The sequence below is a fragment of the Melozone crissalis genome, unplaced genomic scaffold (assembly GCF_028551555.1).
Source record: "Melozone crissalis strain CALT ecotype California unplaced genomic scaffold, PUWL_Pcris_2 ptg000034l_1, whole genome shotgun sequence".
Lineage (NCBI taxonomy): Eukaryota > Metazoa > Chordata > Aves > Passeriformes > Passerellidae > Melozone > Melozone crissalis.
In genome coordinates this window covers 22,637,916-22,651,776 of record NW_026535812.1, presented here as the reverse complement: position 1 = coordinate 22,651,776, position 13,861 = coordinate 22,637,916, and the positions used below count along the sequence as shown (strand labels likewise).

At 46.9% G+C, this 13,861-nt stretch overlaps 1 protein-coding gene across 1 annotated transcript in view; it reads left to right on the top strand.

Annotated features, from left to right (window-relative positions):
- LOC128940680 (multiple epidermal growth factor-like domains protein 6) overlaps window positions 1–13,861 on the top strand; it is a 191,027-nt gene that overhangs the window by 139,341 nt on the left and 37,825 nt on the right. Inside the window, exons 11-21 of the mRNA XM_054282277.1 lie at window positions 1,335–1,457; window positions 2,779–2,901; window positions 3,829–3,987; window positions 6,205–6,336; window positions 8,846–8,974; window positions 9,169–9,297; window positions 10,456–10,590; window positions 11,581–11,715; window positions 12,165–12,290; window positions 12,605–12,736; window positions 13,586–13,714. Of these exons, the coding sequence (XP_054138252.1) occupies window positions 1,335–1,457; window positions 2,779–2,901; window positions 3,829–3,987; window positions 6,205–6,336; window positions 8,846–8,974; window positions 9,169–9,297; window positions 10,456–10,590; window positions 11,581–11,715; window positions 12,165–12,290; window positions 12,605–12,736; window positions 13,586–13,714 (1,452 nt within the window). The remainder of the gene's footprint in view (window positions 1–1,334; window positions 1,458–2,778; window positions 2,902–3,828; window positions 3,988–6,204; window positions 6,337–8,845; window positions 8,975–9,168; window positions 9,298–10,455; window positions 10,591–11,580; window positions 11,716–12,164; window positions 12,291–12,604; window positions 12,737–13,585; window positions 13,715–13,861) is intronic.

The following is a 13,861-nucleotide window of genomic DNA, read 5'->3' as shown; positions in this document are numbered from 1 at the left end:
TCAGTGACCTGCTGCTGGGGAGTTCAGAGGGAAGCAGATACTCCAGACACAGCAAGAGAAGGGGGAGAACACAGAGGAGGGCTGAAGACATGAAAAGTTGCTCTTAACAGCAAAAATCTCCTTTTTGTGGGATGCAGATTTTGCATTCCTGCACAAACAAGGAGCTGTTGCTGGAGCCCAGAGCGAGGCGTCACCTGATGTACTGCAGAGGAGCTCAGCTTGTGACATTTCTGAAAACACTGCCTTCAAATAACCTGCATTAATCATTTTCACACTGACCTCCTCACCTCGATTGATTAATTACATTTTCTTTCTCCTGTCCTTGTTTCCTCATAAAGTTGGCGCTCCTTCCAAGGTTAATTGAGACACTGACCTTTCCCATCTGCAGCTGCTCAGCCAGGCCACGTTCAGAAGCATTTTGCAGACTCAGCATTGACAAGGTGGCCCTTGGATGGCCACTGACCTGCTCAGCAGCCTGACAGCAGCCAGGAGCCTGCAGTGCACAGATAACAGCTCAGCTCTCCTATCTAATCACCAGAGCAGTGGTGTCAATGATACCAATTTCTGAGCGGGCACAGAGCAAGAGGAGGCAAGAGGAAATCAGTTTCCAGAAGCTGCAGCTGAACCTTCCAGGCTGCTGCTGTCCAGCAAGGGCCTGGGTGGATCAGAGCATTGGTAGTTTGCATTGAGTAAGGTTGAATGTAGAGAAGGTCTAAATAGTCAAATGTAGGTTGCTGTTAAACAGAATGTTTTTGAGGGCTGGTGGGTCCTTGCTGTTGTCTCTTCGTAGAACCATAGAATATTCTGAGTTGGAAGGGACACACAAGGATCATTGAGTCCAACAATCCCACCTTGTACATCCCTGGGAGCATTGTCCAAACCTCTGGAGCTCTGGCAGCCTCAGGGCTGTGCCAATTCCCTGGGCAGCCTGGGCAGTGCCCAGCACCCTCTGGGTTGGGGGAAGAACCTTTTCTGATATCCAACCTGACACAACTCTAACCATTCCCTTGGGTCCTATCCTTGATGCCAGCTGGTGTTTGTAAATCCCCTCATGGCAGCTCAGACTTGGAGAGGAGATGCCTCTCCCAGGACATGGAGGGTCCTGGCTGCTGTGGGGGAAGGTGGAAGGCAGCTGTTGTCAGGATTCAGGATTCAGACAGGGGGAAGGTAGAAGGGAGTGGCTGTCAGGATTCAGGATTCAGACAGTGAATGTCTCAATATGTGCTTGAAGGAAGGTGCAAAGCAGCGAGTGCTGTGGCACCAAAGCTCCCAGCAGAGCTGTGGCAGCAGCTGGGGGAGTCTCAAGGGCTGAACATGCTGCTCTTTCCTTGCAGATGTGGACGAGTGTGAGACTGGGGAGTCCTGCTGCTCCCAGTTCTGCATCAACTACGCGGGGGGCTACGAGTGTGCCTGCAAGGCGGGGTTCCAGCTCAGCGCCGACGGCTGCTCCTGCGATGGTGAGCTAGGCCGGGCTGGGCCGGACTAGGCCAGGCTGGGCCATGCTGGGCCAGGCTGGGCTGGGATGGCCCAGGATGGGCAGGGCTGGGCCAGATTGGGCTGGCCTGGGCTGGGCTGCAAAGCACCTAAAGGTCATCTTATTTCACCCCTGCTGTGGGCAGGGACACCTCCCACTAGACCAGGCCATAGTGGATATTTTTGCCCCCAACAAAGGGAGAGAAATAAGGCATCTGACTCCATCTTGTCAGAAAGCTAATTAATTACTTTATTATACTATACTATACTATATTGCATTACATCTAAACTGAATCTGCCAAGCACTCAACTGCACTCCACTGCACTGAATCTCATGACTGTCCCGACACACACACCTTGGCACTGATAGGCCAAAGAAACAAACGCCATCACTCTGGGTAAAAAATATCCATATTGCATTCTGCTTTGGCACAAACAGGCACAGCAAATAAGATAAGAATTGGTTTTTCTTTCTCTAAGGTTCAGAGAATGTGAAACCCAGAAATATTCTTGGGAAAAATTGTGCCTTGCTTTTCTCTGTGAAGAGAAATGTGGTGACACCAGGCTGCTCCAGCCTGACCTGGAACACATCCAGGGATGCAGCACCCACAGCTTCTCTGGGCAGCCAGGGCCTCACCCCTCTCACAGGGAAGAATTCCCTCCTAATATCCAGTCTAAACCTTCCCTTTGTTAGTCTAAAGCCATTCCCACTAGTCCTGCCCTTGTCAAAAGCCTTTTGGTACCCGTGGCTCGGTCTTACTAATCACAGCCCAGGGTAGAAGAAATGCTGTCAAAGCCCTTTGCAGGGCTTTGTGGGCACTGCCCTAATGAGAGTCACTGACCCTATGCCAGCTTTGCTGGTAAGGTTTTTACAAATGTGTAATTTCCTCTTTGTGAGGCTGGAATACAGGAATAACCCAGCATCAAATTTGGGGATGTGGGACAGGAGCCAGCAGAGAGAAACTTTCCCTGCTCTCTCCATGGACACTGTATGCTGATGTGTGTTAAAACACTCCTTCCCCCAAAAAAAGATCCCTCAAAATAACTGAAGGATCAACTGAGCTTAACAGCTTAAAGCATCTGTTTTCACTTGAGACAAAAACATCAGTGAAATAATCTGCTCCCTGTAGCCCTGAAATGTTTTCATACCTCCAATACCAGAGAGAAACGGAGAGCTCCAAAACACATAAGAAAAATTGTGTTTTCTTATGTACAGAATAATTTGTCAGATGCAGCTGGGCACAGCATGGGCTCTGCAAGCAGAAGTACTTGTTCCTAATCACCATTTATGTCTGGATTTTCTAGATGTGGATGAATGTCATCTGGATAACGGCAACTGTGACCATTTCTGTGTGAATTCCCTGGGGTCCTACGAGTGTGCCTGTAAGGAGGGTTACAGGCTTGGGGACAGCAGATGGGCCTGCGTGGGTGAGTTCTTCTCAAAACTTGTGGGCCATTAAGCACTTCCCACTGAATTAAAATGTGGTTTTTGGAGTGAGGATTTTCACAGATCCTGGGATTTTGGGAGCCCAACTTGAGCCATCTCTGAATGTGGCCAGGGTAGGGCTACGTGCAGTGTGTGGATCCAAGTTCATCCTCCAGTAATGGCTTTTGCCAAAGATTAATGGCAGATGAATGCTTAAATCCCCTGGACACGTTTGAAAATCTAAAGCTCCTGGTTTAGAAATTAAGACTATTTTGACACTTTTCTTGCACTATTTGATGAAGTTTAACATCCTGTGGGGAAAAAAAAAGTAGCCAGATTTTTCTTTGATCAACCATGGCAACTTTTCCATTAGTCAGTGATGTTATTCTGGATTTCTGCCAGTGTAACCAGTCCAGAGTTTAGCAGAGCAACTCAGCTTTATAACCAAGTTTAGAAACTGCTAAACCTTAACCCAGAGTTTGATATTCTAACCAACACCAAAAAGAAAGCCAACTGATTTCCCGTCATTTTAAGGCCCAGGTTTTCATGTTTCTTAAAATAAATTGCACAGCCGGCCTCACTTTCTATTTGTCATCTCCAAAACGAGCAAGAGTAATGACCTTCATTAGCTAAAAATAATCTCAAACTTCAAGTGAGGAAAATGAATCTCCTCATTTAATTTTGATTCTCCGCGAGCAGAGTTTTTTTTTCCAGAAGAAGGAAAAGGGAAAGATGGGGTGGGGAGGGTGTCTCCCATTTCCTGTCTATTTTCTTTTTTTGGATAGCAGGAACTCTGTGAGAAGATGCCTGGGCTGGGAATGCTGGGGAGAGGTGTGACTTGAACATCTAAAGGCATCATAATAGTAAGAAAAGATGTAGATGAGAGGTGGTGGGGGCGGGCTGGGGTGCTGATGGCTGTGTTTGTCCAGCCCTAGGTGCAGAGGAGGCCGATGCAGAGGAGGCAGCAGGGCTGGCTGGTGCCCCGGGGCTGCACTTCCGAGGGCCCCCACAGCTGCTCCACCTCGCCCTCGGGGCCCTGGCTGAGGATGGAGACCCCCGAGGAGAGCTCACCCTGGTGCACAGGGTCGGTGAGTGACCAGCAGGGCCCTGAGCCAGCACTGCAACCTGGGGGCTTCGTCCTGGGAGAGGATTTGGGGCTGGGCTGGCGGGGCTCAGCATCAGGAGCGTTAATCCTGCATCCTGCATCCTGCCTGTCGCCATGTTCCATCCCAAATGGGACATGTTTGAGGAGCCAGGAGGTGCCTAGATGTTTTGGGAGGGAGGCAGGGGAAGAGTGAGCAGCACAGGCTCCTTGGAAAGCAGAGTGTCTGCCCAGAGCCCAGGCAGCAGCCACAGAGTGCTCATCATGCCAGGGCTAAGAGGATGGCATGGTTTATAACCTGGAGAAACTCCCTTCCTCCTAGAGCTAGGAGCATGGGTCCCTGTTTACAAACCATTTTATAACAACTGGAGGCTTTTTGTTTAAAATATTTGCATTTTATCTGTGTTAAAAACAGTCCTCTGAAGATTCAGGTTTCCCTTGACTCTCTGGGAAAAACACCAACCCATCTACGTGTTGCTCAGCTCAAGTGGTGGCAAACAGCACAGGAGTGGGTGCAGGACAGCTTTGCACCCACCTGGGCTTTGCATGATTCAGTCTTTCCACCCAAAGGTGGAAACTTCACAATTTTAGGAGTATTATGAGGTGAAACCCTGTGTTTGCTTTGTGCTGAGTGCTGGTGGATCACCAGGGAGGATTTCTTGCTTTTTCCTATGTGTGCCCTGTGATTTTTATATAAACTCTATAATTACCCGTCTGAGGACTGTGCCCTACAGGCAAAAATCAGGAGCTGGTCTTGACTTTAATAAAAAAATTACCTTATTTTTGTGAACAAAACTGTTAAGGCCCTCCCAAATCACACAGCATCAAGCCAGACTCAACAACACTGATAACCGACTGGGAAACTGATAAATGAGATAACCACAGGCAAAATTATCAGGCCTAGAAACCACAATCAAATATTTATTGACCACTTTTTGCATGTTTTATTTATATTTAGCTACAGAAATTTGGGTATTATCAGTCACAGCTGAGCAGCTGCACTTTTTCTAAGGCTCAGGCTTTGCAGCATGTAGTGGTTTGTATGAAAAGGTGATGGAAAAAAGGAACTTTAAATGGTTTAGTAAGTTCTTTTACCTTCTAAATAGCAATTTATTCCTTGTGTTTTCAGACCTGGTTTTGTGCTGCTATCTGTATTATAAAAAAGCCTGCTTTAACAGTAAGCTGGTGCAAATAATTAAATATTTTCTCTAACTTTAATGACTTTTTATGATGGAAGCATGATGTTTTCAATGGTGGTCTGTATTCTTCTCCTAAAGTATGAATTTGTACCCTTTTCTAAGTGGTAGCACTGGGATTCTAAATGTCCCTGAAAGCTTGGGCATTTGTTCAGCTACAGAAAAGGGAACAGTTGGGTGCTCAGACCTAGAGGAAATCTGGCCTCACACAGAAAACTGTTGGTGAAATGCAACCAGCCTGTAACTTACTGAAATAAGGCTGAATAAGCTGCCAGCTCACTTTCAGGTGCTGTTAAAAATCCCCTTTCAAAAAGCCTCCAGCCACAGCCATTAAGCCTTGAAGGCTCTAAACTGTGTGGATGGGATCTTCAATGCCACTGAAGTATTTTACCAGACAGTCACTTTATTTTGCATGCCTGTCTCAATATACCCAACAAAGAGAATGTGAGGGTGGCAAGGGATAAAAGGAGGGTGGGGAAGGAGAGGAAAAAAATGCATTTTCATGTCGGGTTTCCTATATAAAACTCTTCATATCCATGAAGAGAAGAGACATGATAAATGTGTATTTTGCTTTGTTTTCCTAGAACACACTGAATGGTTGAAAATACCACTGAACTATGTTTAAATAGCACTATATCCATTTACTGCAATCAAACAACAGGGATAGGCTAGCAAGGGGAGAAGGAAAGTCCCAATAAATTCTTCTAGTTATATACAATGTTATCAAGCATTAGGTGCAAATTCACTTTTTCTGAAGGCAAAACTCTTGCTTTTAAAAAGTAGCTCTTAGCTGAAGAATTACAGCATTTAGGGCAGCAAATTCCAGCTAAACACCCAGCTTTCCTTGTACTTAGAGTCAGAAACACGAAGAGGGAAATTCAGGAATGCCCACTTTGCCGTGCCTTTTGTGCTGAACCGGCGGCGTTCACAACCCAGCCGCAGGTAAGAGCTTGTGGAAAGGTTTTTGCCCAGCTGCTCACTCAGCCCTGTGTGTTTCTTGCTGGCAGTGTGCCTGGGTGACACGTTTGGCCAGGACTGCAGCCTGAGGTGTGAGGATTGCCTGCACGGGGGCCGCTGCAACAGCGAGCGCAGCGGCTGCGTCTGCCCGCCCGGCCGGGCTGGGCTCATCTGCAACGAGAGTGAGTACAGGGCTGGCAGGGGGCTGATCCTCCTGCAGGGCCTCTGCGGGTGGGCAATGGGAGGAACGTCCTGTGCTTCTCATCTGTGAGGCTCCTGAGGCTCCTATGCTGTCTCACAACCAGATTTGTTGTGCTGGGGCACGGTAAATAGGAGCTGTAAATGATGCTGCAGTACACAGAGGTCCCTGCGCTCCGGTGGAGGTCAGGACAGAATCATCCCTGTCCTGAGTATTTGGTGGTTGTTCATTCATATTTGCTCTGCTGCAAAAAGCTGCCAAAGTTTGCTGGCCATGCTTTGTTCCACAACCTGCCTTGGTGACTCCAGAAATCAGTCCCAGAAGTTGGTGTGACAGCCTGGGTGAACACGTATGCTAAAATTGAGTTTTTCCATTGTAGCACCCCAAGACATTGCCTTTAAATTTTTTTTTCTTATGTTTTCCATTTCTTTTTCCTTATAATTCTTTTTATTATTAGCATCACTTTCTTGGAGCAGTTAATTTTTCACATTGGAAATGGTATTTTTCAGAATTCTCTTGCCAAGTCAGTGCCCTTTATAACAGGTTTTCAGTCTTCTTGCTCCTGTTTCCTGGCAGAAGATCTTTCTGATTCAGAAGTAGGTGTCAAAACCCATAGGAAAGAGAGTGGTGATTTCTTGATGTGCTGTTCTTCATCTGCAGTTTGGCAAAACTTGTCTGCTGCTTGTCTGAGACATCATACAGCAGATTTCCTCTTTGAGATGGGTCCCTCCATTTCGTGGTGTGTGACATGATGGCCCATCATTCTCAGAAAGTCTTTGCTGTCACTGGGGAGACAAAAAGTCGATGAAAATTTATTACTTGACATCAGTAGACAGCACTCTTCAGGTTAATTGCCATCAAGATTGTTTAGGAGACGTCATCACATGGACAGAAATGTAGAAAAATCAAGCAAGTGATTGAAACCAGCAGTCTGCCTGTGGTTATTTTGGGAGACTGATGGTGGGTTTGGTTTGTAAACTCTGGGGGCACCTAAGAGAATAGGAATGGGGAGGATTAAAAGGATAATTTCCAGTCTGTCTATGACAGTTCAAGCTATCAAGTGAGGATATTCTTACTTCTGTCCCTGGTGTGCTGGTAGTTCAGGATAGATTATAAAAATTTCAAGGCAGTATCCAAATTCTTTAGTTCATTTCATAAATAATAAAATTTATTATGTATATTTGCACTAGACATCCATGCATGTAGTCTAATGGAATTCACCTCTGGAATTTAAAGAACTTTAATAGGACTGTATTATTGAGCTAAACCTGCTGTCTGATGAAGTCAGCAGGGACAGTGATAAACACAGTATCTAATCTGTATTAATTACTCATCTGTGATTGCTTTCACTCTTTTCTCTTGCATTTTTTAATATACAGCACAATTCATGGGTTTAGGGTGAGCAGGTTTAGGATAAGCTAAAACAGCGGAGAAAACTGGAACTAAATTTCTCTAATAATGCACTAAAGAAGCCGAATGGAAATTGATGTGAAATGTCAACTTTCTTAATGTACATTGATAAAACGTCAGTGAAGTCAGATGACTCCAGCAACTGTATCCACTCAGGCAGCTCAGGCTGCAAACAGCAGAGCAGGGCTGCATCTCACGGCTTGTTTTTGCTGTTGTGGATCCATTGCTGCCATGATTACCTGGGGACTTTCAGAAACTGCATTTGAAAAACAAGATATTATTTTTATAATAGTGTTTGGGAGAGAAAGAAAGAATGTTTAAAATATTTCTGTCCAAGTGTTCCAAGCTGTGCTCTGATGTTTAAGCTTTGGGCTTGACAGGCAATGGTTTTTGAGCCTGTGCTTTGTGGGGAGGGCAGCATGTTCTGGGGAGGGTTGGATACATGACAGTACTTCCCAAAACTTGGTTAATTCAGTGTCCTTTGAGATGTCCTAGTAAATATCAGGTTGATGTCCTTTACAAGAAGAAGAATATGACTTTGTTTAGAGCCTGCTCAACTAAAACTCTGTCCATGCTCAGTTTTCACAGAATCACAGAAACAATTAGGCTGGAAAAGACCTTTGCAATCGAGTCCAACCTATGACCCAACACAACCTTCACTGAGTGCCACATCCAGTCTCTTCTAACACCTCCAGGGATGGTGACTCCACTACTTACCAGGGCGACCCATTCCAATGCCCAGTCGCGCTCTCTGTGAGGAAATTTCTCTTGATATCAGACCTGAATCTCCCCTGGTGCAGCTTAAAGCTGTGTCCTCTTGCCCTGTTGCTGGCTACCTGGGAGAAGAGATCAAACCCCAGCTAGTGCACTCTCCTCTCAGGGAGTTGTAGGGAGCAATGAGGTCTCCATGAGTTCTCCAGGCTGAACGCCCCCAGCTCCCTCAGCTGCTCCTCACACCACTTGTGTCCCAGACCCTCCATCAGCCTTGCTGCCCTTCTCAGTGCCCAGAGCCCTGTTTTGCTTCCTTTGCAGCAGAGGGGAGGTGTTTCTTGCAGTGCTCACACTCCCTGCTCTCTCCACAGCCTGTCCCCCTGGGACGTTCGGCAGAGGATGCGCCGGTGTCTGCAGGTGCCAGAACGGAGGCTGGTGTGACCCTGGCACAGGACAGTGCCACTGCCCTCCCGGGGTGCTGGGCCAGCTCTGCGAGGATGGTATGGCTCCAGCTCTGCCTCAGTTCCCCACTTTTGCCCCCTGATCCTTTTTGAAGTAATGAGCAGAACAGAGGGTGAGACAAGCCAGTGGTGGTGAGGCTGCGCAGAGCCCCAGCTCAGCCTCACAAACTGCTTTGGGTTTGGGGCTTGGACCTGTAGCCACTGATGCCTTCCTGTGTTTGTGCACTCCAAAGGTTGCCCAAAAGGTTTCTTTGGGAAGAACTGCAACAAGCCATGCAACTGTGCCAACAAGGGCCACTGCCACAGACTCTATGGAGCCTGCCTGTGTGACCCCGGGCTCTACGGCCGCTTCTGCCACCTCAGTAAGTCCCCGGCGTTTTTGGGATCTGCTCAATGTGTGCACAGTGTGACAGTCTGTAAAAGATTCCACATAACCTAAAGGGGGCTGGCAGAAAGCAAGGAGAGTGACTTCCTACACAGTCAGGCAGTGCTAGGACAAGGAGGAATGGATTTACTAAAACAGTGGAGGTTTAGTTTAGATGTTGGAAAAAAGTTGCTTAACAGCAAATATTCTTTGCTGTGAGGGTGGGGAGGCCCTGGCAGAGGGTGCCCAGAGAAGCTGTGGCTGCCCCTGGATCCCTGGAAGTGCCCAAGGCCAGGTTGGACAGGGTTTGGAGCAGCCTGGGATAGTGGAAGGCATCCCTGCCCATGGCAGAGGGCTGGAATGAGATGGGTTTTATGGGACCTTTCAACCCAAACCCTTCTGTTTCTGATAAAATGATCATGACTTTGGGTTCTGCAATAGTCTGGGAGTAGCAGGAGGGACAGGCCTTTTGAAATGTGCCAGGAAGCCCCAGAAGCTTCATTAATCCTTTTCTCTAGTGATTAATTTTTGCCATAAGGACTGAGATTTACTGATGCTCAAAGGTGAGGATTATAGGTGGGGTGGACAGGTTAACATTAGGGTTATTGCTGAGGTTGCAATCTGGTTGGAGCTAGTTTGTGACTGCTGATGGATTGGAGTGGGAGCTGGGGAGCAGGGCTGGCTGGGACAGGATGAGGATCAGACATTAGATAGAATAAAAAGAATTAAAACAAAAACTTTGCAACATAGATGATCAAGTTTCTTTGTACTTACAGATTTTGTTTTTAAAATCTCTGCAATATCAAAAATCTTTTGTTTAGCTTTGTTTTGGGTTTTATTATGAAAGCTTTTGTCTTGGAGTGCACCCAAGTTTTTTTTCATTCGAAAAATCAGCTGAGTTTGCTTTGAAATGTTTCTGGTTCTTGCATTCACCACATTTTGCTTGACATGAACTGAATGACCCAGCTCAGGGATCATGTAAACTCTTCTCTTACTCACCCACACATGAACAGGTGCTGCCGTGGAACGGGGGTGTGCTGGCTGAAAGCAGACCCGAGGTTTTGCTTCTGCAGCAGTTGTGTTCTGCAGCAGTGTGCAGTTTCAGCCAGCTCCTGCATAATTACAGAGCTGATGCTTCCTTTCCTTGTGGCTGCAGCCTGTCCCAGGTGGGCCTTTGGCGCGGGCTGCTCGGAGGAGTGTCAGTGTGTGAAGGAGCACACGCTGGAGTGCAGCCCCAGGGACGGCTCCTGCACCTGCCAGCCCGGATACCACGGCAAAAAGTGCCACAAAGGTACCACCCCCAGCCAGGTCCCCACATTTGCTTGTGCCTTTGTCCCAGCAACTTCTCCCTCTTCCACCCATTGGCTTTGTTTGGCTGCTGCTACTCACATATTCCTATCCTACTAATGGTTTTGTGGGGTTTGAACCCTGCTAGGCTTGCAGGGACACTGAGGGGAATAGAGCTCAGGAACTGAAGGAGTTTTAGCCTGGTTAAATGACAACAGAAATGCAGAACCTAAATCCTAATACAGCCTTAAGTAATGAAAATCATGTGAGTTTTCATTTCTGTGCTTTTTTGACACAGTCAGTAAATAAGTGGCAAAATTTGTGGTTTATGGCAGTGGGGTGATTTGTAAACAGGTTCAGTAATGCTGCTTTTCCTTCAGATTTGCAGCTCTTTGAATTCAAGTTACTCTTTGTAGTTTTTGGGGGTAGTTCAAAGAGAATTGTATCCTGCATTCATGTTTGCATGTCTCAGTAGCCCTTTCCAGACAGCAGTGGAGTAACACAAAAAAGATTCTCCCTTCAGATTTTTCTCTGGCCAGGCAGGACTGTGTTGGATTTATGGCAGTAATTCTGGTGGGTTTGGTGGAGAGCAATAATGACAATATTTAATACTTTTATCATTCTTGTTGATGGGCTGAATTCTGACAGGGAGCATGCCTTGCCCAGCACTGGCTGTGCACCAAGGCAGAGAGCAGCAGAACTTAGACATCAAAGAAAATAATTCCATCATGTATTTAATTGAATACATCCTCAAGTATTCCAATTGAATAAATCTTTAAGCATTCTGCCACTCTGTTTCTGGGTTACATTTAAGCAGTAACCTCTTTGAAATGTAAGCATTTATTAAGTATTTACACTTTGTTAGCAACACCTCTAAAATGTACATTATAATATATTCTCTGCAAGTTTCTGCCAAATTATTTTCTGATTTTTGTTCACTTCTCTTAACTTTTCCTTTTTCTTACGCATGTTCTGTACCTGCTTCTATTTCCAGAGTGCACCCCGGGGTTTTATGGGGCTGGTTGCAAACTGAGATGCAGCTGTCCTCCTGATGTTCTGTGTGATCCTGAGACAGGAGCCTGCAAACATCCGTGTCCAGCTGGGTTTCATGGAGAAAAATGCCATTTGTGTAGGTACTCACTGCGTGTTTCCCTGGGAGATACACTTGGGATGGGAAAGCTGATTCAGGAAACTTAGGTTCAGATCTAGAAGCTGCAGATAAGCAGGTACATTTGTTGTTGATTTGAGCTGGCAGTTCCCCACTGAAACCAGTGGGGAAATTTGGAGCCTGGCAAATGCTGTCTCTCTTTCTCTCTCTCTCCCTGCAAAGGTCAAGGCACAAGGCTGAGGCCAGTTACCCAAACTAACATTTGCCCAGGTAACAATAGTTACTTTTAAAGCTTCAGGCACAGATTTTGCAGGGCTCTGCTGCAGTTCATTTCAGACCACCAGTTGCTCAGACTCCACTGCTAACACTGATCACTTCTACCAGCACAGTTCAGTTTAAAATTGGTGGCCGTGGTGCCTCCTAAAGTCTTCAAAATGTTCCTAACCATGACTTTGGGGTTTTTTGTGCAGCTTGTCAGCCTGGCAGCTTCGGGATGGGCTGCAGGCAGAGGTGCAGCTGTGGAGGAGCCCCGTGTGATCCGAGGACAGGGCAGTGTGTTTGCCCAGCTGGGAAAACTGGTGCTACGTGTGAGCAAGGTGTGTGAGGTGCTGGACCAAGGTAGGGAGTGCCTGGCTTTGGAAGATGTGATAAGAAGTAGAATTTGGCTGTTTCCCAAACCAATAAACAAACAAACTGTGGTGGAAATTGGGAGAGAGCCTTTGGTCTCTCTAGCTGTGTTCTTGCATGCTGCAGTTTAATGACAGGGCTGACAGGGATATATAACAATATAATGTCACAATCCAGCTCAGTTTTACTATTATTTTTAAATTCTTCAGGGTAGCAGCAGAAATCTACAACTGTCCTGAAACAGCAAATGGCACTGGTTACACCTCATGTGCTTTTTCTGCAGATTGCCCACATGGTCAATGGGGACCAGACTGCCAGAACTCCTGCGAGCCCTGTGCCAACAGGGGACAGTGCAACAGGGAAACTGGAGCCTGTGACTGTCCCCCTGGCTACACTGGGCCATCCTGCTCTGACAGTAAGTCCTTGCCTCAGCCTTCCCCAGGAAAGAAAGTAAAATTTCAGGTTATGGTCTGATTTCTGCCTTCTTACTCTTTTGTGAGATAAAGCATGCTGATCTGAGATTAAGTGCCCTTCATCTCCAGGAATTCCCCAGGTTGGATTTGACATTATTTGTGGGAGGCAGATTGCAGATAAATGCACGTGATCAGCTAAGCTGCATCCCAAATGGATGTTATCATTAGACCTAATTTATGGCAAGCTGTACTTGAAAATACAGTGTTTAACAGCCACACCACTGGTGCTGTAATCCTGGCTGTCTGGCAAGAGGTGTGACCAGCTGGCCCCCGTGCCATCAATCTTGAGTTATGTTTGCAGCAGCACTCCTTGGTGTAGATAATTTAGGATTAAATAATACTGAAGATGAGGGAGCAGTATCAGTGCTATCCCTGCAGCCAGAGACCATGGGAGCAGTTCAGGGAACTGTTCTGTGCTGCTCTTCAGCCTCTGGGTGTTAAAAGGCTGCCTGAGTGTGGCTGTTGAGCTGCACAGAGGCTCTCAGAACAGCTCTGCTTTGTGCAAACCTTGGTGGTGGCACGTTTTTAATTCTTGTTAGTCATAAAATGCCTTTTGAGGAAGGTTTTCCTCCTCTGAGGAAACAGCCTGATGCACAGGAGTACCCAAAAGCCATGCAGGCTGTTCCCACATTCCAGGACTCAGCCCCAGATGCCCAGGGTGGGGATCCCAGATATTTCAGTGTTGCTGTTTTGACTCCTGGATTCAGCTGAAGCCATTTTTAGGGGGTGAGCTGTGGCTGTTTGTGGCCAGGCTGTGATCTGGGTGAACTCTCAGCTGTCTCTGTTTGCAGCCTGCCCCGATGGACACTATGGACAGGGCTGCCTGTGGCTGTGCAGCTGTGGCAGCAGTGCTCAGTGTCACCACGTCACCGGGGAGTGCTCCTGTCCCCCGGGCTGGACTGGCCACGACTGCAAGCACCGTAAGTCAGGGCACACGGCGCCTCCTGGGGACCTGCTCTGTTTGCTCTTAGTTTATTACAGTTTTTTTAATATAGTTTTGCTAATCTTGCTGCTTCTGAAACGGTGTGTTTGTGGGTTTGCACAGCCTGGGTGGTTATAATCCTACA